At 41.8% G+C, this 21,345-nt stretch overlaps 1 protein-coding gene across 19 annotated transcripts in view; it reads left to right on the top strand.

The window, feature by feature from the left end:
* nfixb (nuclear factor I/Xb) overlaps positions 1-21,345 on the top strand; it is a 169,832-nt gene that overhangs the window by 131,506 nt on the left and 16,981 nt on the right. For 12 of the 19 annotated variants that reach the window (XM_078797250.1, XM_078797255.1, XM_058049557.2 and 9 more), the window contains 7 exons: positions 280-354; positions 1,141-1,261; positions 1,582-1,617; positions 2,091-2,221; positions 8,324-8,398; positions 15,568-15,696; positions 20,240-20,415. In XM_078797250.1, the coding sequence (XP_078653376.1) occupies positions 280-354; positions 1,141-1,261; positions 1,582-1,617; positions 2,091-2,221; positions 8,324-8,398; positions 15,568-15,696; positions 20,240-20,415 (743 nt within the window). The remainder of the gene's footprint in view (positions 1-279; positions 355-1,140; positions 1,262-1,581; positions 1,618-2,090; positions 2,222-8,323; positions 8,399-15,567; positions 15,697-20,239; positions 20,416-21,345) is intronic. The other 7 variants (XM_078797252.1, XM_058049564.2, XM_058049553.2 and 4 more) reach the window with 3 other exon arrangements.

The following is a 21,345-nucleotide window of genomic DNA, read 5'->3' as shown; positions in this document are numbered from 1 at the left end:
TCTCGTTTGGCCTAATTGGTTGTGTGTGTGAACTGTCAAAAGTGAAAAGAATAACATGTCGAATCCAAAAGGCCTGCTGTATCTTATAGAAAACACATGTTCGCACTGTATGACACCGGCCGCGTGTCAGCCCTTTTTGCACTTTGCCTCTGCATGCGTTCACGTACACGATAGAGTGTGTCCTCTATACGTGTGCATTTGTCTCCGTGCACATCTAATTCCGCACATATGCCCTGCAGCCCTCGCTCACTCTCTTCTCTGGTGTTTTTTTTTAAACAGGCCACTTGAGTTTCCAGGACTGCTTTGTGACTTCAGGCGTGTGGAACGTAGCGGAGCTGGTCCGTGTGTCACAGAGTGAGTCACAACCATCATTTATTTACCCTGTCAATCTCTGCAGGAGGGACACACTGCTCCTATCATTTGTGTAGCGCACTGCACCGCATTCACTTTGCTCAAACGCCCTGACAGCAAGCGGTTGAGCGCAGCACAGCAGCAACTGGTGCAACTTTGGAAAGGGGAGGAGTAATGCACATTTATGACATAAGTTACAATTTACAACTGACCTCGCTAACTCGTATCACATGTTCATCCACGACCTGATATAAATTATCCCTTTGCTTTGTTGTCCGGCCACACTGCTGAAAAAAAATATTCACGATAGCTTCAATACGAGCTACTTTTACAAAATGAAAATGGCTGCTCATTTTTGTAACATTTATTTTCATAGCTTATTTCAAGCCAAACAAAGCCAATATGCTTGTTTTACCAGAACATGAACAAAATGCTGGTATCCACAAATCGCCTTCTGGATTTCACAATGCATTTATTTCTATTTTTCTCACATTATTGAAAACCTGAAAAAAGCAGGTTTGCCGCCCTCTGCTGGGTCCCTCCAGCCGCATCCGCTGCCCTCTGAACCGTAAATGCACCCTTTCTCCTGTGCCCTCGGCACCCCTGATAGGAGACAAAATCCCGGCACTCGTCCGTTAGCTTGGCACCAGTACTGAAATCAGTGTGCACAACGCGCATTTCACATGAAAAACAATGAAGAAATGTCAACTACTCTATGTCCTCTACATCTGTGTGCAAAAGTACATGTAAGTTACATGTGTGTTTGGTGTGTGTACTCGCATTCCGCAGCCCCAGTAGCTACAGCGACTGGCCCAAACTTCTCCCTCGCTGACCTGGACAGCCCCGGGTACTACAACATCAACCAGGTGACCTTGGGACGGCGCTCCATCACCTCTACTCCCTCTACCAGGTACAGGAGAAAGAGACAGTATTTATGTAATTATATTCTGCTGGCGTGGTTATTGATAATGTACAGAATGAGCCTCAGAAGTGGACTCCCGCTGTACTAATACTCATCATCTCCAAATTCTTTAACTTCTGAATTCTGCTTTGCCTCTTTGCCTCTATGCCTTTATGACTGTGGTTTCTCTTTCCCCTTGTTCCTTCTTCATGACTAATCCTTGTCATTTCCTTTCATTTTTCCCACCAATCCATCCGTCATTCTGCCTGGTGTTTGGGTGTTTGTTTTTTTTTTCCTTGTCGTCCTCTCCCGCTCATCTTACGCTGCAGGACTGAAATGGAGCTTTATGCAAGTCTCCCACGGAGGTACACACACAGCATACAGTATCTCCCTTGATACTAATGTAACACAGATCCCTTCATCACACTCGCACAAAAGCCACACAAACAAGCTGTCACACTCACAAATTTGAAGCGCTTTGCTTATATATGCTTTCTGTCCTTCGTGGTTTATTGCTCACAGATGTGTGTGTGTAAGAATGTGCAAACACATGGAAGAATGTATCCCAGCATCGCATAACATACTGTAGTGTGTGTGTGCTTGGGTTCCTAGTGGGCGGTTGCTCGTACTGTATAGATACAGCATGTTCAGCAAAATCTGCTCTCAAATGACTTCTCGTCCCCCATGGCTGAAACCTAGTACAAGAACAACACATTGAAGGGAAATTCATACACTGACTTGAACATAACAGGCATATTTATCCTTAAAAGTCCCCAAGCAAGTATCCCTTTAAGCCCCTTCAAGAGTCAAACGACCTCCTTTATTTTTACCTTGTCAGCTCGAACAAGCGCAAGTCCATCGACGACAGTGAGATGGAGAGCCCAGTGGATGATGTCTTCTACTCGGGCCGTTCGCCAGCGGCCGGCAGCAGCTCACAGTCCAGTGGCTGGCCCAATGATGTCGATGCAGGTAATCCCCCTTGAACATCTGTCTTCATCCTGTACACGTTGCAGATGTGCTTCAGAGGTCCACTTCAAGTCAGATGCTTGAAATCATTAACATTACCATAATTTCCGGACGATAAGTCGCACCAGCCAAAAATTCACAATGAAGAAGGGAAAAACATTCAGAAAAATCGCATTATGACTATATGTTGAAATGTAGTTGTAAAAATCAGAGAGCAAGAACAGACATCTTGAAAGACACGTTATATTAATAACAATAAACGATATACAATAAGCTGTAACTAAACCAAAATGATGCATATCCTTGCCAATGTTTGAAAATGATTTGAATGTTTGGCACTAAACTTGAAAAAGGAAAACATAAAAAAGTAGCATTTTGCATTTTTCCTCCAAATTTGATCATTAAAAATGATCACTTTAACTGCATACTTTGCAATTGTAACAATTGTTGGCAATGCTAAACAACCGTCACAACCATGCGTGCAAGTCAATCCTTCATATTGAGCAAATAGAAGTTAGTCCAGCCACCCGCTCGTGTTGTATGCCGGTGTTCAGAATTCTGTTGTGAATGCACCACGGAGTTAGTGGTTGATAATGAGGAAGTGTTGTTGTGTTTTGCCAAATACTAGCTATTGATTTTGAACTAATAGCTGTTCATTTAACACCGATAGTACAGGGTCAGGCAACATGATGTGACACATTTGTAGGTTAAATAAAAGGCAAATAAAGTAAAGAAACAAAAAAGTGTTTTTATTTTTGAAAAGTCCATATAATGCCATTCTGTTTCATTATGTTTTAAAAATGAAATCAGTTCTGGCGGTGCGAGGTCGGCCGGTTGATTTTGGTTACAATGCAGATCCGGTAGGTCTGAAGTTGGTAACCTACAACAAGATGGTGTTTCAAACCTGGTACGGGATCATGTCTACCAAGATTGAAGTGCAAACAAAATGTGTTGTGGTTACAGATTAGTTTGTTTTGATAAACGTTTCCACAATGATAGCTCACCAGTCCAACTCATGGCAGGAACTGAAAAAGAAACCAAAAACAATGGCATTATAAAGAAACAAAACAAAATGGCATTTTATGTACTTTTACTCTATTTGCCTTTTATTTAACCTACAAATGTGTCGAATCATTTTGCCTAACCCTGTAGCTATTAAATTAGCACTGCAATTACGCATCCCTATTCTCAAGCTATTCTCGGTTTTCAAAGTGCTAGCAGGTTTGAAAAATATATTTTTCTTAATTTTTCTCAAGCTGCCGTGCCTCCATGAAAGACCTCTGGTTGCCAGTTACATTCAAGTTGCTGTCAAATAGCCATTCCTCACCTGCCAACAATTAAAGTGACTCTGGTTAACCCCAAATGAGGTTCAGATGGTCTAGTTGGAGTTTCCTCACATGGATTGCAAATTACAGCAAAACCCAAGAGACCCAAAGAGTGTAAAAGGCATTATAGTAATGTTGTTATTAAATCCAAATCATTTTAAGACATCTGATATACCATGGTGTATAGTGAAGACCAGCGCCGGTCGTTACTAATTTGCTGCCCTTGGCAATATTTACCTGGCGCAGAAACTGCATGCAGGACTTCAAGACTGGATTTTATTTAAGATAAAAACCGGAGAAGAAATATACAATTAATAACACTTGCATTGATATTAACCTTTAAAATCCAGTGGTGTCCTAATACAATTTAACTGGCATCATAAAGAGAGGGTTTACAGCTTACTCTTACTTCTAAAGAGGGTAAAAACTAATCCAATAATCCCTCGCGCTTCAAATGTTGCGGCTTTACTTTCACTTTTTTTAACCAAAATATATTAAGTAATAAATTATGCACTTTTGTGGTTGAATACCACCAATTATTAGCAAACACATTGAAAAGACGCATTCAAAGGCATTATTTTAGTCATATTCTACACTGGTCACTAGGTGAGACACACGAGCACCAGAATTGATTGCCGAAACAACAGGCTTTTATTGCAGGTTTGAGTTATCTCACAGCGAGTACAGTAATCCCTAATAAAAACATGGGCTACTATTGCGGCCGTAGCTCATCTCTGAACTCCCGACATCACTTCCTGTATGCCCGCCACTTCCCAAGGGAACATCTTTCTAGCAACACAGTCTTATTTATAGATAATACAAGTGTAATGGTGACTATAGGGGTGTTATTTCATGGCTAGATGGCTCTAGTAATGTAAAAAATTGTATTAGTAAATCGGAAACAGGCTTTCTATTATCAATAACTGATTTGTTCTAAATGAGAACACACTTTACAGCAAATATTGGCATGTGACAATCGTGTATTTTTATGTAAAAAGCCTTACTTTACATATTGGCGCTAAAGCCAAGTTGGAGGGAATTTGAGTATTAACAGTTCCAAGCAACACTAGTCTATTTTGGCCCAAAAACCTTCATGCATTTGCTAAAAGCTGAGAATGAAGAGTCATTTGACCTTTCACCGCAGATGTATTTATAGCACACACCTAAATCACCACAGGAAATCCAAGCTTTGAAGTCAGTGCCCAAGTCGAAATTCTTTTGAAAATCCGTGTGCTGACTAAAGCAGGCTGTAGACTGACTGACTGACTGACTGCCTTTACGATCTGATAGGTTTGGAGCGCTTTTGTGAGCAAATAAAGATTTTATTATTGAAAAGACTCAAAATGAAAGGTGCTTCAACATGGTATTATATTAAAGCCGTGGACACCAATTATTTGAAATACCACCACTAAATTGTATTAAATAGTCTAGTACTGTTCCTGTGACTGACTTGGAGTGGACCCTCTTTGGCTCAACATAGACTGTGTTATTCCTTTCACTTCATCATCCAGCTCCCCTCATCATTACTGTATCAACCACACCTTGCAGCCGCAGCAAGGTTACATATACAGCGGATCCAGATGCACAGATTTGTAGTCAAAAAAATAATAATACAGATAAAATGTACAGCATATATGCATCTTTATGACTTTATGCTTCACTGATGTTTGGTCATCAAGCGTTGAGATTTTGCACTCTTTGGCGGCCCTTAAACACACCATTGCTGTATATTGAATATGCAAAAAATGCTATGAAAGCTGGAGCTGAATTTAATGCGTTTATTCATTCATTTTCTACCGAGGGTCGCGGGGGTGCTGGAGCCTATCCCAGCTGTCTTCGGGCAAGAGGCAGGGTACACCCGGGACCGGTCGCCAGCCAATCACAGGGCACATATAGACAAACAACCATTCACACTCACATTCATACCTATGGACAATTTGGAGTCGCCAATTAACCTAGCATGTTTTTGGAATGTGGGAGGAAACCGGAGTACCCGGAGAAAACCCACACATGCACGGGGAGAACATGCAAACTCCACAGAGATAGACAAGGGTGGAATTGAACTTGGGTCTTCCTGCGTGCTAACCACTCATCCGCTCTGCAGCCCCCTTCCAACCAAACAACCTCTAATACTTCGATTTATGATTATCTTCTTGGTTCTCAATTATTTTCTGTCATGCCCCCCCGCCACAGGGTGACAGAGATATTTTCTCGCAATAATATTAAGTCCTCCCTGCCCCTGAACGCCCCACAGTGTGCCTCTAATAGTTATTAAACACATTTGAAGTTTATGTTACAGGCCGTATATTGTGCAGTATTGAACTTACAAAACATGCCGTCACAGATCACATCTTGACTCATGAAGTGACTTGTGAGGCAACGCCCTCTGCTGGATTAGTAGCTCTAGTACTCTTTTTCCCGTGCAGGTAGCGCCATCAAACCAACAAAAACAAATATTCCAAATCGCAATTAGGAGTGGATCTACTGGATCTTTTTAAAGTCGCAGGCAAGTGTGACACTTATTTGGCCCATTAATTATGACGGCTCATCCAGAAGCCTCACTCGATGCATACACAAGTGCCACAAAAAACAACAATGCAGAATTGCCAAGTGGTTTATGTGACACTGAATGTCAGCCACTTCATGCACTCGAGTGTTATTCTGCTCTGTTCTCCGAAGTGCTAGCTTGGCATGCATTCTGCATTGTGCTAAATGAGTGTCCATGTCCCACAACCATGCGAGGCAATAAGAAACATTATGAACGAGTTTGTGTGAATTCCCTCAATTTGCTAACAGAAGGACGTCAGCAATGCATGTATAGTAGATCCCCGCTTTTCACAGGAGTTATGTTCCACATCTACCAGCAAAAGGTGAAAATCCCTGAGTAATTAATAAAGTCCATAAAACGTTTTCACATACAACCCCTCCAAACCCTGCTCTTGGCTTGACGTCTGTTTGGTTCAATATTAGCAATAAAAGTGATAAAAAGTTGCAAATCCATCCATTTTTTATACTCTCACACTGGACTGGTCACCAGCAAATCGTAGTGGCAATCAATTCCGAGTCTGCAGTTAACCTAACATGCATGTTGGAATGTGGGAAAAAAAACAGAGTACCCGCACGCTCAACGAAAACATGCAAAATCTACACACAGATGCCCAAGTGGAGATTCGAACCCGAGTCTTCTGGATCTCCTGGCTGTCTCGCCAACATGCTACTGTGCGACGACTATTGCAAACATTCAATTACATTCAGCTCCCCTTTCTCTTTTCAGTTGCCATTGTTGTGCTAAATGTTAAATGAACAATCCGTTGTTAAAGCCATATGCTTCACACACTTATTAAACGTGTTTAAAGTATAAACTGTATTGTGTACTCGCCACAGATGAATAGATCAAATCTGAGTCACATCTGCCTCTCACAGCACTTATGGTGTGTTCAAGGAAAGTGCGACATCTCAACACCTGACAATAAAACAATATTGGTGAAGCGTAAAGACATACTGTAAACCAGGGGTCTCAAACTCAATTTACCTGGGGGCCACTGGAGCTAGGGTCTGAGCAAGGCTGGGCCGCAGCAGGCTTTCAAAAAAAAAAAAAAAACGCATTTATTAAAAACAGAAAAATATACAATTTTTTTCAGTGCTTTGGTTCCGATTTTCTACAATAAAAGCTCTGATAAAACATTCCACTGTTCTCAAATATCTTAATTTTTATTTTTTATATATTTTTTTTTTCTACACAAAATAAGATGAAAAAGAAATAAACAAATCAAGAATAAAGAAAATCAATCAATCAGTAATAAATAAATAAATATAATAATAATAATAAAATGGCAAATAATAAAAACTTAAAAAACCACATATAGTTGGTGGGTAGACAAATAATTGTTTTCAGATTAAAATTAACAAAGCATTATTAGAGCCCTGTAGACATGACAAAACACGACTATAGTCACATTTATACTCTTTTTATTTACAACATATTGCACAACTGCAGGGTCTTGAGACACATGCTAACTCGCAAACTAGAGAGCTGGCGACCTAAACGGTAGCCTTCAAGTTATTTCCTTTAAACTTAAATAGCCAAAAACTTACCACTTCCACACGGATAGGGAGGATAACTATTAACAGTTATTTAACCTTTAACATGAACATTAATCAAACGTAATAATTTTTTCTGGGTACATGATACCATACAGCATCCATATCAAACTTGCGCGGGCCGCACTAACATTAAACTTTCATATCAAGGCGGGGGCCTCAAACTAGTGTCCTGCGGGCCACATTTGGCCCGCGGGACGCGTGTTTGAGACCTCAACTGTGGGCTTTTTAAAAGTAGTATATGTATGCTGTACATTTTGCCTGTATTAGTACTTATTTATAAATTATTACCAACTTATGACATGTGGAAAATGTGCAGGGATCCGTTGTACTTTCTTTGTAATGACTGTGACTTAATATAGACTTCTTGCATATACTGTATATGTATTGTAGTTAGTATTGTACTTTGAGTGTTCTTTTGAAAATGACTATATTTTCATGTGCTCCCCCACTGTCACTCCTACTCACAAGCTGCCATTTAATAGCGCCGCAGTAGTGATGTAACTCTTTAATAGACACTCGCTGAACTCTATAACTTGAATCCCCTGTTGTCAATGATTTAACCACCACCTCTCTTTCTCCCCCCTCTCATTCTTTCCACTTCCTTCCTTCCCTGTCCACTTCTCAACTCCCCACTTCCATTGTTAACTCTTCCCTTCTCCCCTGTTTGGCCTTTCAGTGCAGCACCATTTGGCCAGTGTGCAGGAGAGGAAGATTAAGCATGAGAGCGATGGAGTGCAGTTTCCTTACCATGGTTAGAACCACATTAAACATTACACTCTGTACATGTACTGTATACGTGTTCTATTGCGGCTCACACCACCCTCAACCTGCATCCTTTTCTTTTCTTTTTTTTTTTTTTTAAATCAAATGCGTACTCTTTCTGTGAGCTCTCCTCTTTTCCTCTCGTCATCACACGTGTGTCTTGTTCTCTGGCTATGCTGCCGCTGGGTGGGGTGATGTCTTTGCCAGATGTCTGCTGTTGTCCTTTGTGGGTTTTACCAAAGCCTTTTGGTTGGCCAGTATCTCCATCGCCGTCACTACCTGTCTGTTTGAATGAGAACTAGTTGCATAACGAAAACCAACTTTCACGGTTGAGATTTTCAAGTACGCAGTCTGAAGGATCAAAGTCTACACTGGCCACTAGGTGTCACTAGTAAGCACTAGTAACCACACTTGATTACTGTCAAGAACATTTATTACAGATTTGAATGATCTCACAACCGGCACAATAATAATGGTCGTCATCATCATAATCATAACAACAGGGGGTACCGTCGTGGCCCTGCTCCAGCTCAAACTCAATTTTGAACCCCGATGTCACTTCCTGTCCACGCGTCCGGAACACATATATTAAAACACACACTAGCATAGTCTTATTTATGTCTTATTTTCTCTGATTATATCTACTATATTGGGTAACATGGGTATAAAGATGACTGTAGGGGTGCTATTGTATGTAATGGTCATCATCATCGTAATCATAACAACAGGGGGTACTATCGTGGCCCTGCTCCAGCTAAAACTCAAATTTGAACCCCGATGTCACTTCCTGTCCACGCGTTTGGAAGACATTTATTAAAACACACACTAGCATAGTCTTATTTATGTATTATTTTCTCTGATTATATCTACTATATTGGGTAATATGGGTATAAAGATGACTGTAGGGGTGTTATTGTATGTAATGGTCATCATAATCATAACAGGGGGTACTGTCGTGGCCCTACTCCAGCTAAAACTCAATTTTGAACCCCGATGTCACTTCCTGTCCACGCGTCCGGAAGACATTCATTAAAACACACACTAGCATAGTCTTATTTATGTATTATTTTCTCTGATTATATCTACTATATTGGGTAATATGGGTATAAAGATGACTGTAGGGGTGTTACTGTATGTCTAGAGGGCTCTAATAATATTAAAGGAGGTTGTAAAGAGGCATTTTGTGCTCTACCGCCAAAAATATTTGATTTATAAATAAGGAATCCGAACTTAATTTATTTATTTGGGACGGTTCTGGAACCATTTAACCGCAATAAATGGTGGATTATTATTTATTCTCATCCTGTGAGCCCTCCTAAAGTGTCATCCGTCATCCTCCGTGAACCAGGAAGTGGTCTACTAACAAAACTACACATTTCTTCCAGAGGTTATTTATTATTTACGCTGCCATCCAAAGATACAGTAGTGGAAAAAAAAGGGGAAACTGTAAAAACACAGAATTAGTGATGTGACAAGCAAACGTGCTACGACTCCACTGGTCAGTGTAAGCACAGACCAGCGGGGTCCAGGACAGGGAGTAGTGATCATGCTCACTTCCAGTACCAAATCCAATGTGAACTCTAATCAATGCATTGCTACAACGAAATATAATGGTGGCCTCTAACTTTATCATATTGTCTCATGTGCAAAAGCCGTGCTGATAGATAAACTTGTCTGAGATGTTGCTCAGTGGGGTGTTGTTCGAATGTGGTGCAAGAGCAACTGTTGAGTTAAGCTGATTGTTTAAACAGAGCCGTTGAACGCTGTCCCACCTGCCGCAGGCCCGCCTCAGAACGGCGGCACACGATCCAAACAAACATGACTAAAGGCACCCAGGTGTACCATCACCGCACGACATTCCTTCTGTCGGCCGAGATGCGTTCTTTCACTAATGTGCACATTTACAAACAACACACACAAACTCTTGATTTTGTCGTTGTGCGATATACATTCACGCATACACATCGCCCGATATGGAGAGGAGCTGTGTTCCGGCCCAGATGGTGCCTTCGTGTGTCTACAGTGTTGGGAGCTACTGGGTTTCAGCAGACATCTGCTATGTTGAGAGTGATGGAGGGGTGGAGGACAGGAGGATTGGGGCGGGGGGGTGGCGTTGAAGAAGGGGAAGACCCCCTGCCTCCGCCTGCTCTCGAGGTACCGTTAAATGAAAAGCCTTGCAGGTGATCATGTGATTCATCATTACTGCTGCTGTTTGCTGCTTTGCTCTGCTCTCTCGCTTTCATTCCGCCTGCTCGCTCCTGCTGCACAGTGGTGGGAAAATGTGCTTGAATGAGGGATTTCCCCAGTATTTGTGGACTGTTGGGAATTGTGTTGGCGTTCCGGACACTAAACTGGGATGTGTGTGTGTTATCAAGGTGTCTTTGTTTGTTTGTTTTCATAGGCGTCTTGAGTGTAAGTGTGGGTTTACCTTTCTTGTGTGTGTGTGTGTGCAAGTGTTTATCAGTATGTTTCCCAACCTTTATTAAGTTATGGCATTCATTTTACATGAGAAACATCTCTGACTTCTTCTGTACAATGAATGGCAGCGTTTTAATTATGTAGCTTCTGCCATGGAGTTGTTCTGCCTGTCATTACACATCACTGGCATAGACAAATGAGCAAAGTACATTATTAGTAGGAGTGTCCCTACCTAACTTAAAACAGGAAATGCAGCAAAATGTTGTCGACTTTTTGATATGTAGCACCAAAACATCCAGCTTTCCCAGGACATATTCTGTGTTCATGGCCCTGTTTTTTTGTTTTTAGAAATGAAAATGTTCTGACTTTTGATTGCGTCATTAAATTGAGTGGCATTAAGGCACTTATGTGACGTAATCCCTGAAATGCTGCCATGTGGGCAGCGAAAGCCGATGCATATTCAGTTAATCTTTTGATGCTTGCCGAGGTATAGTTTAGTCAAATTGAGGACGACGGTTCAAATGCCCCAAGATCTTGAGAGGGCAGATTTTTCCCGAAAATTCCTGTAATGGCATTTGACCTCATGTTTCCTGTGTTTTTCTGCTCTTTGAATTATTTTCATGGCTTTTTTTCAACATCCCTCTTTTACAATTTGTATCTTTGACAGATGGAATTTTGTAATATAATCATTTTCTATCCATCTTGAAGAGACATACTTTAAATGTATTGAAATAAGGCATTTATTAGTGAACTTTGAGTATCTCATTGCTGGGCCAAGTGACCTGGTTTTTGGAAATCAAAATATGCTCACCCTAATTTGTAATATTGCATCCTTGTGTACGTGCAGTCAGTCAGAGCAAACATATTGAAGAACTAAGTTTGTGTATTTTTTACAAAGCACTGTAGCAGTAAATACCATGAATAATAATCACACAAGTCATCAGAATTGATTAGAGACTGCATGCAACTTGCCTCATGTTACATTTCTCGAAACCATACATTCATTCATTTTCTACCGCTTGTCCTCACGAGGGTCGCAGGGGTGCTGGAGCCTATCCCAGCTGTCTTCGAGAGGCGGGGTACACCCTAGACTGGTCACCAGCCAATCACAGGGCACATATAGACAAACAACCATTCACACTCACATTCATACCTATGGACAATTTGGAGTCACCAATTAACCTAGCATGTTTTTGGAATGTGGGAGGAAACCGGAGTACCCGGAGAAAACCCACGCATGCACGGGGAGAACATGCAAACTCCACACAGAGATGGTCGAGGGTGGAATCGAACTCAGGTCTCCTAGCTGTGAGGCCTGCGTGGTAACCACCCCGGTACTGTGCAGCCTTCTCAAAACCAAAAAATGTAGAATCTCAATAATTGTAAGAGTTATAAATTAACTGCATTTCATCCAAATAAAATAACTAGCATTACAATTTTAGAGCCTTGTAAACATGAAATAGCATCCCTATAGTTATATATGTATACTTTTATTACCTAATATAGGAGACATAACTCACCATAGCAAGTTCCTTTTTGTGTCTCAAATGTAGCGTGGGTCCATTTGAATGGTTTTAAAAAAAAAAACAGATTGCCATTAGCCTATCATCCATACTCACTTGATTGATGTATTCATGCCAGTCTGACATGCATCTGCCGTACATAAACATACACTCCGACAGCACTGCTAGTTTTGTTTACATCATATTGTGCACCATTTGTGCGCAAGCTGTGGCATTTCTGAAGTGACACAAGCGACGGCTGCCACTTTAAACGTAGCAATACTGTGTACCAAGCTAACTAGTGAGCCTCCAATGTATTTATCCTAAACGTAATGGGTTTGAAACTGAGTGAGGAAGGACAAAATAAAGAGGCAAAAACAGACCACTTGACTCCACTTCTTATGAAGTGAATCGGATACTCGATTCAGTCGAGAAGTCGTACATCAACCTGCGAGTCAATTCCTGACTTAGTGAAACTAAGCACTTGTGAGTCAGTGAATCGTTCACATTGTTGAGTGCATTGCAGTATTGAGTTAAGTTAAGTGAACAAGAAGGAGTACCCTTGTGCGGTAAAACACTTTTGAATCATTACATGTAATGCATATTTCGAATACTCGAGTTGTTCACCAAGCACCCACATACAGTACTCCTTACAAGGAGTGTACTTATATGTTATATGTTAAATTATTATGCTTCAGGAAAAAGCCATACCTGTCAACATTTGAAAATAAGGGAAAAAAATGAGCAAAAATAAGACCGGAGTTTCCCCTCGTCTTCATGGATTGTTCTATCCAGAGCTTTATTTCAACATGTAGTTATCGTTGTGGTACTCTGCAGAGGTCGAGCCCTCAAACCTTGAAATTCTAAATTGTACCTTTTGGATTACCATATATCAAAATACATTTCCTCAGTGTCCACCACATGAAGCCTTGATCACAGAAGCAAGCGTCTTTTATCTATAGCTCTCACACTTTTGGCCATGTCACTGGTCCACCGGGGAGCTGGGCCTATAATTAGCATGCCCATTTGACCAAAATGAGGGATGTTTCATCCAATCCTTCCTCCTCAGCTGACATTTTTAGACAAGGGGGGGGGGACTTGAATGTATTTGTAGGTGTGTGCTAGTCATTCCGTCACCATCACTCTTCTGATTAACTCCTTCCATCCATCTGCAGCCTTCTTGCTGCCTTCAGTAAGGCCTCCTTCCGATGCTCAGAGCTGACCTAGTCCCACCTAAAATCACACTAAAACATCCGAGTAGGTCGGTGATTTTACTCAAATACTTAATTCTAACATGTAAATATGTAGTATGAAAAGCTCATGTACAAATTTTATTTAAAGAAACATTAATTTCGGAGCCAGGCAAGGATGCAGGCAGTGACAATTTACGCAACAAAGGCAGTAATCCCTCATAAATCACAATTAATCAGTTGCAGACCCGACCTCGATAAGCAAACTTATATTTTTGTAGTTGCATGGAAAATCTGTTTACGACCTTCTAAATAAATTTTTTGAACATTGTTAAAACACACCTATAGTCACTCTTACACTTGCATTACCCCATATAGTAGACATAATAACAGAAGGTATATTCATGTGTAATACGGCTAGTTAAACAGTAGCCTACCAGAAAAGCCGCTGTCTTCATCTTCCCTCCTGCCTTGTCTTCAGCATAGGAATTTAACACCCTCATAATTCCTTCATCATACACTTTGTCGGCCTCTCTTTTTCATTGTTGGTTCCAGTGTCACTTTCGTCTCAAGGCACATTAGACATTTTTCTGTCTTTTTTTTTATCTCACAGTAGTCCAGCCTTTCCAAACCAGGATTCACTGGCAGACTTCAGCAAAAGTTTCATCATATATTTTTCTGGCAGTATTAGCTTATCCTTCCAACCATTCATTCATTAATTTTCTACCGCTTATCCTCACGAGGGTCACGAGGATGCTGGAGCTTATCCCAGCTGTCTTCGGGCGAGAGCCAATCACAGGGCACATATAGACAAACAACCATACACACTCACATTCATACCTATGGACAATTTGGAGTCGCCAATTAACCTAGCATGTTTTTGGAATGTGGGAGGAAACCGGAGTACCCGGAGAAAACCCACGCATGCACAGGGAGAACATGCAAACTCCACACAGAGATAGCCGAGGGTGGAATTGAAGTCGGGTCTCCTAGCTGTGAGGCCTCCACGCTAACCACTCGACCACCGTGCAGCCAGAAACCAAACAATGATTGCATATTTACTTGTGAATGGGTGTTATCGGTTTTTGGAAGCGTCCTTCATTTGCGTATAGTTTTATTTTGATTATTCTGTTTTCACAGGATATTGTAAGGATTGGGAGTATTGTGTAAGGAACCGTGATTCAGGGGCTGGGCTAGTAGGCCGTTGTGCAGCCCCCTTCCAACCAAACAACCTCTAATACTTCGAATTATGATTATTTTTTTTCCAATTGGACGGTGGTGTTGTGTTTCATTGCTTGTTTACTTTTGCTTTCGGAGCTGGTGAAAGTGTGTATGATTGATCATAAGTCTGCTTTTACTTCACCGATTTAGACCATGGATGGTTGTGCAGTGTGAAGTCTGCACTTTCTCGCCAGGTTATGGAGTGTCTTTGTGGCTTTGTCATCATGCTGTGCCGGCTTAGACCGCAGATACGAGGTCGTGGACTTGAGAGTTAAGTGTGTCCCCGCTGTCTTTGCTCTGGATGATGATGTAGAAGTAGCTTTGGATGTGGTGTTTCTAAGCTCTGTTGTTCATGATGCCCTGTCAGTCAAAGCACACCACTGGAGGGATCCTATTAGGATCGCCACTACATTTCCCAGCTCCTCTGTTTCCTGATACTCTGCCCGTCCCCAGTCACGCTCCTCGCCCTCCCCGTCCCTTCCTTTTTATTCTGAACGCCTGCTGCTTCCAAACATGGCCTCTCACCAAACCCTGCCCCTACATGCCACGCCCCGATTAGACAGCTCAGGTACAGCTCGCCAACTGTACACAAACATGACAGCCTTGATAGTGAGTGTAGTGGACCCATCTGTATGTTGAGCCAGTCAACTAAATCAATGAATGATTTCAAATGATCAGACATTGATTTCAGTCGGTCATAATCATTTGATTCTTGCAATCAAATTGAAGAATTTTTTTTGAATTAGATTTAAAGTAAGCAAAGCAGCCATGTTTCATTAAAACCTCGTCTCTGTTCTGCCATTTTGTTGATCCCCTTTTTTTACCAGGACTGTCATCGCCTGGTTCTCTTAAGAAGCCGGGGAAATTCGATTTCAGCGCCCTGTCCTCCCAGACGAGGTCCCCCCGCATGGCGTTCACCCACCACCCACTGCCAATGCTGGCGGGAGTGAGACCAGGTGAGGCTACCACGCTCCCGACCCTAATCGCTCCCTTCCTCTTCCCCTCAAATCCCTCCTTATCCTCCTACCCACCCCCACCACTTAAGTACCACCTCCCCTCCCTCCAAAAGCAGAAGTGGGAGTGGCGTTTTGGGGGAAATGTGAGTGGCTGGGAATTTAATCAAGTCTGGCAGGTAGCTCTTCTGTGCTCAGCTCTGCCTCCTCGTCTTCTCACCTTGTAGGGTGCTGGTCAAACTGGTGACAGCTTTCGGGATTCTGGGCATGTGCTTTGCTGTGCTTCTCTGTTGGTGGATGGTCGGGCTCGCCATTGACTCGCCTCTGTAGACCAGTGTCTTCTGCTTTCATTCAAGTGCTTGAGCTGCCTTGTGCAGGGTCGCCTAATCGGCTTGCATTTCAGTTTTGGGGAAAGCCATGCTTCTAAAACAATGTCTTAACTTTTTTTCTCGAGCGGGACCAAGGTACTATTCATTTCTATCTGCCACTTTTAACAAGAGCTTGTTTTATTACTAGCGATCATGCTTACAGGTATACCGAAACTACCATGTACATTTTAATTTTTGGCATTTTAAGTCTCAAAAGACCTACAAAACATACGACAATAGATCATAATGTTTCAGTCTGTTCTTAGTAAACATATTTCAAGTACAAAATCAGAATCATCATTCATCACTGTTCATACATAGACAACATGACGGATGGCATGGGGTGGACAGGACAGGATGACTGAGCGATCCAGGAGTAAGAAGAAAGGGAACAACAAGAGGACAGAGAAGAATAAAGACAATTCCAAACTAAGCTCCTATGGGGGAGTACAGTGTGGGACTGTAAAAAAAAAAAAAAAAAAACTCAACATAAACTGGGACAAATGATCACACTTTTTCTACATGAACACAAGACCTGCACCAGGGGAGGGGGGAAGAGGAGTGGAGGTGTTCCCAGCACGGCCAGCAGCCATAATCGGTGTGAGCTACAGTATAATCCTCGTCTCGCCAGCACCGGAGTAAATGTATTGGTACACTCCACTAATGAATGATCATGTAAGTTATGTAAGACGTCTCAACACTTAGCCTTATCAATGAAGCAAATTTGCAGGGTCGCATAATAGATGACTTTATCAAGATCAAACTTAATTAGAAAATATCTGCTGTGGCGGCCTTGTAATCAGGTATCGGTATAAAAGGCGAGATAAAAAACCTTCAAAGTTCACCATCGGACCTGATTCTGAACCCATCCTGAACCCATGCCAGCTTCATGAATCTTTGTGAACAGTACATTACCGATTATCGGCTCTAATTTAACTTAACATAAACATCATATTGTAACATCTAAAGATGACAAGTTGACTGTCAAGCAACAATCTCCTTATTGCATTAACGGCCGCAGCACTCCAAAACAACATCAGCAAAAACTGGCCTACACACAGTCTGCACAATATCATCACCGTCAATGAACCGCAGCTCCTCCCGGTGCTAGCAGCACTCGTACAGCCCCAGACCACGACACAACAACCACCATGCTCAATAAGCAATACACAATTATCAATGTAAACGGTGAGTGTGTTGAGTATATTTCAGTTTCTAGCACGTCTACAGTGCTACACTCTAATAGAGTGCTTCCCAAACTTGTATGTCTTCTTTAGCGCAGAGTACCTTCCACCTACCACTCATACGTGTTTCATTCTCCAAAAGTAGAACATAACACAACTGTTACGATTTCAGGATTTTGGAGTGGCTGTCTTCTTGGGGAAACTACTTGTAGTACACATTTCCCATTTTATTGTCTGCCTTAATATGAAATGACGGGGAATATTTCCTTATCTTAAAACACTGTTTGGAAGTCACTACTCTTAAAGCACAGGTGTCAAACTTGAGGCCCGCGGGCCAGAGTCGCCCTGACATTGTTTTATGTGGCCTGCGAAAGCCTGGAAATAATAAGACAGCTGTTTATTGTATTTGTTATGTGTAGTATTTAAAACAGGTTTTTACACGTTATCGGTATCTGCTGATATCGGTATCGAAAATTGAGAGTTGGACAATATCTGCATATCGGTTTACAGCAAAAAAAAAAACAATATCATGCACTCAGTATAATAGTGTGACTCGCGGTATCAAAGAATACTAAACTCATCACACAGGAACTTAACACTCAAAACGTGTAGCTAAGAAATATACAACAGAGTGAATCAACTGTTATATTGAGTGGAAATATAGCAGTATTTAAATGATTATTAGTAGTTCTGAAGCAAAGGAGCTGTTGCGAGATTAAAACCTAGCGATAGCTGCACCGATGTAGAAGCCACAGGGTTCAAAGTTGAAGAAAAAAGTAATGTCTTATACACCAGAAATTATGTTGATGTTAGTGTAATATAAATTACATTCATGAAATATGAGGGGTTTACTCACTTTTGTGAGATACTGTACATATATTTTGTTAAACCGTTCCTGATATGTCACTCTTGGTCTATTTTGCCATTTTTTCTGACCTTGTCTTCATGAAGACAACCCGTGATTGATTCCAATGAGGGTGATCACATCTGTGTTATTCAGACAAGCAAAAGCAGAGGATTAGCACTCAGTGAATTGCTTTGTGAACCAGCTGGTCCTCCATCACGCTGAAGCAAGAAGCTGACGATAACAGCAGATATCAAACAAAGCCAAACGAGTCCAGACAATAAATCGCAGCTCTCCTAATTTTATCGCCGCTGCACAGATAAAGGCGGGGGGGGGGGCTTCTCCTATTTTGTAGCACGCTGCAGATAATTTTCCATGAGCTTTTTGTATAGTTTGGCTACATTAAAGGCTTTTCAAGCCATCAAGCGGGTATGAAGCAATGAGGTCGATCATTAACTCTAGCCTGGCTTCATATACACAATGTATTTGACTCCAACGTGCTGTTAGGAGTGTTCATTTTGGTGCTCTTCCCACGCTTCAACCGTGTAATTGCCGCTGTTGTTCTTTGTTCAAGACATGATGCAACGGGATCTAAGGAGCTGCTGAAGTGGGAGTGAGAAATGCACGACCGCCGTCCTCGCATGGCGGCGGTTGTTGTGTAAGGTGGTGCGTTTGGCGTTCACGGTAGGGAACGTTTATGGGTGCAGGATCTTGTCGAAAAACCTCCTCAGCACCGACTCAACCGTCCTAAACCATTCACCAACCCCACCCACCCTTTGTATCCCCAGAGAGTTTGGCCTTCACCCAGTCTTTAATGGGATTAACGGGGGACTATAGGAACAGGGAGGTAACACCAATGGGGTGCAGACTCCCTGGCATGGGTGCAAGGTGTTGTTGGGTTCAAAGACATAGGCCCCTTTCCGGGGGGTAATGCAGAGGGGTTGGCACTCTCATGGAGTACACTCGCATGCACAATGTATAAGACATAAGCACCAAAAAGTGTTGGCAGCCTTACATGGGCAGCTGGGGGCTTGGATGGGATGGGTGTCAGACTGGCACAGTTAAGGGAAGAATGGGCCTCTAATACAAATCAAGTAGATCCACTAATGGATATAGGTCTGACAGAGGGGGCTTTGTATTCGTGGAGAGAGCTCCACCAACCGCTCCTCACTTGCACTTCACACCCATACTCTCTTTACCGCTCGTAATGTATGTTCAATTCCCATCCATGCATTTCTGCATATGTGCAGTTTTGATGCCGTTCAAGACTTTAAAAAGCAAAACACCATCTTAGGAATACAGTGCGAGTATAAAAAATTTGTTCTATCATAAAAACAAAATGAGTCATATCAAATATGGCTTGAGCGTCTCAGTGCCAACTTGCGCCGATGCCAATGAATCACACCCTCAAAGCAGCACATGGGCTCGCAGGCATTAAGAGCTGCTAATTTAAGACGGTGCTCAATGGAACAGGACCAGCATCAGTTGAATGTGTGCATATTTAGGTTGTTCTGGTGAACCGTGGTCTATGTATGACTTTGACTAAAAATACACTGTGTGTGTGTGTGTGTGTGTGTGTGTGTGTGAATGTCTTCTATAAAGGTTTATAGATTCACTGGAGTGATCATAAAACTTTACGAGCATTGACCATAGCTATTAACCTAAAACAGCTTTTCATGGGAAAACATCATTTGCATTTCAGCTTTGCATTTAAACTTTAACGACTCCTGTTGTGATGTGATCATCTTGCAGATTACAGTAGATCACCGCTATTTGCGGGGGGTTTACTTTCCAAGACCACCCTCTAATGGTGAATAATTGAAGCGGTCGTAAATATAACCATTTTTAACACACGGCTGGCTTCATTTGAAACCACCCCTGCCCCCACCCCGAAACCCGCCTACTAAATTCATGTTGATATTCCACTTTGGTTTTGGACTATTGTGATTATGAGGTTAGATTCTCTCTTTCTTTGTTCAGTGTGCTTCCCACACTTACTAAACTCACCCCTATTATGATCATGTATTAAGTTTGGACTTCAATAAAAAATCGGACTATTTACAAGGTCGCGAATGCTGAATTGCGAATATGCAAAAATCCACTGTTTTCTCGTGAATGTGCCGTCGTAACGCAAGCGTCTCCGTCCTCAGGGAGTCCCCGTGCTTCTGCCTCGGCCCTGCACTTCCCGTCGCCCTCCATCATCCAGCAGTCAAGCCCCTACTTCACCCACCCGACCATCCGCTACCACCACCACCCTGGACAGGACCCCCTGAAGGAGTTTGTGCAGTTTGTCTGTGCTGATGGCCCAGGGCAGGCCGCCGGACAGGTAAGGTTCTCACCGCCTGGTACCTTTTTAAACAATGAAACAATTTGTTTAAAAAAAACAAAGTTAACAGCCCTGATTACCTGGAATTATTTGAATAACAACATGCATATCAGTGTTGTCATGAGGCTAAATTATGTCACAAAGACATTTCTATGTTGATTTTATCAAATGTTTAATCATATAAATCAATTTATTGTTTTAAAATGCATGTTAATCTCATTATTTGGGTGGTTTCGCTTATGCATATGTATATATATACAGTGGAACTCGCCGACTCATCAAGTCCTAGTCCACCATGTTGTTCTTAATGGTAAAAAGTACCTGCGGCATCATCTTAGAAATAACACTAAAATCATCACACAGCCACTTAACAAAGAAATATACAAGGCAAGTACCAACATAAGTTAAGAATAGAAAAAACAACATCATTTTGTCCCAACAAAGCATTTCATTGGTTATTGCTGCCTGTCGCTGCAATGATATCAGCCTCCCTCTGGGCTTTTCTGGCGCTCCCTAGTGGACATAGGGAGGATAGCATCTTATACACCAAAAATCCAATAGTATCACCCATTCTCCTTGTATCAGTGGATAAAGTCAGCCTTTCCGAGGTGTGTCGACATAAGCGGGTTCCACTGTGTATATTTGGCTGCTATTTTATACAAAATAAATGAATAGTCATAGAAACCTGAAGGGATATCTTCATGAAACTTTCAATGCAGCAAATACATAAGTATTATTTTCTTGAAAATGTTTTCAGTTGCTTTCGATACAGGCATTGCTGCAATGCAGCACGACAGTACTCCCCACTGCTTTGTTAGGTGTTAAAATATCAGATTACAGCACAAACAAAAAACACATGGATTGTCTTAGTGATTCATTCTGCCCTGTGGTGATTCCAACAGAAGCATTCGCTATCCTTGGTTGATTTTT

Source organism: Doryrhamphus excisus, linkage group LG16 (assembly GCF_037039965.1).
Source record: "Doryrhamphus excisus strain RoL-2023G ecotype Guam linkage group LG16, RoL_Dexc_Guam_v1.1, whole genome shotgun sequence".
In the NCBI taxonomy this organism is placed as follows: Eukaryota; Metazoa; Chordata; class Actinopteri; order Syngnathiformes; family Syngnathidae; genus Doryrhamphus; species Doryrhamphus excisus.
This window is presented reverse-complemented; position numbering and strand designations above follow the sequence as displayed.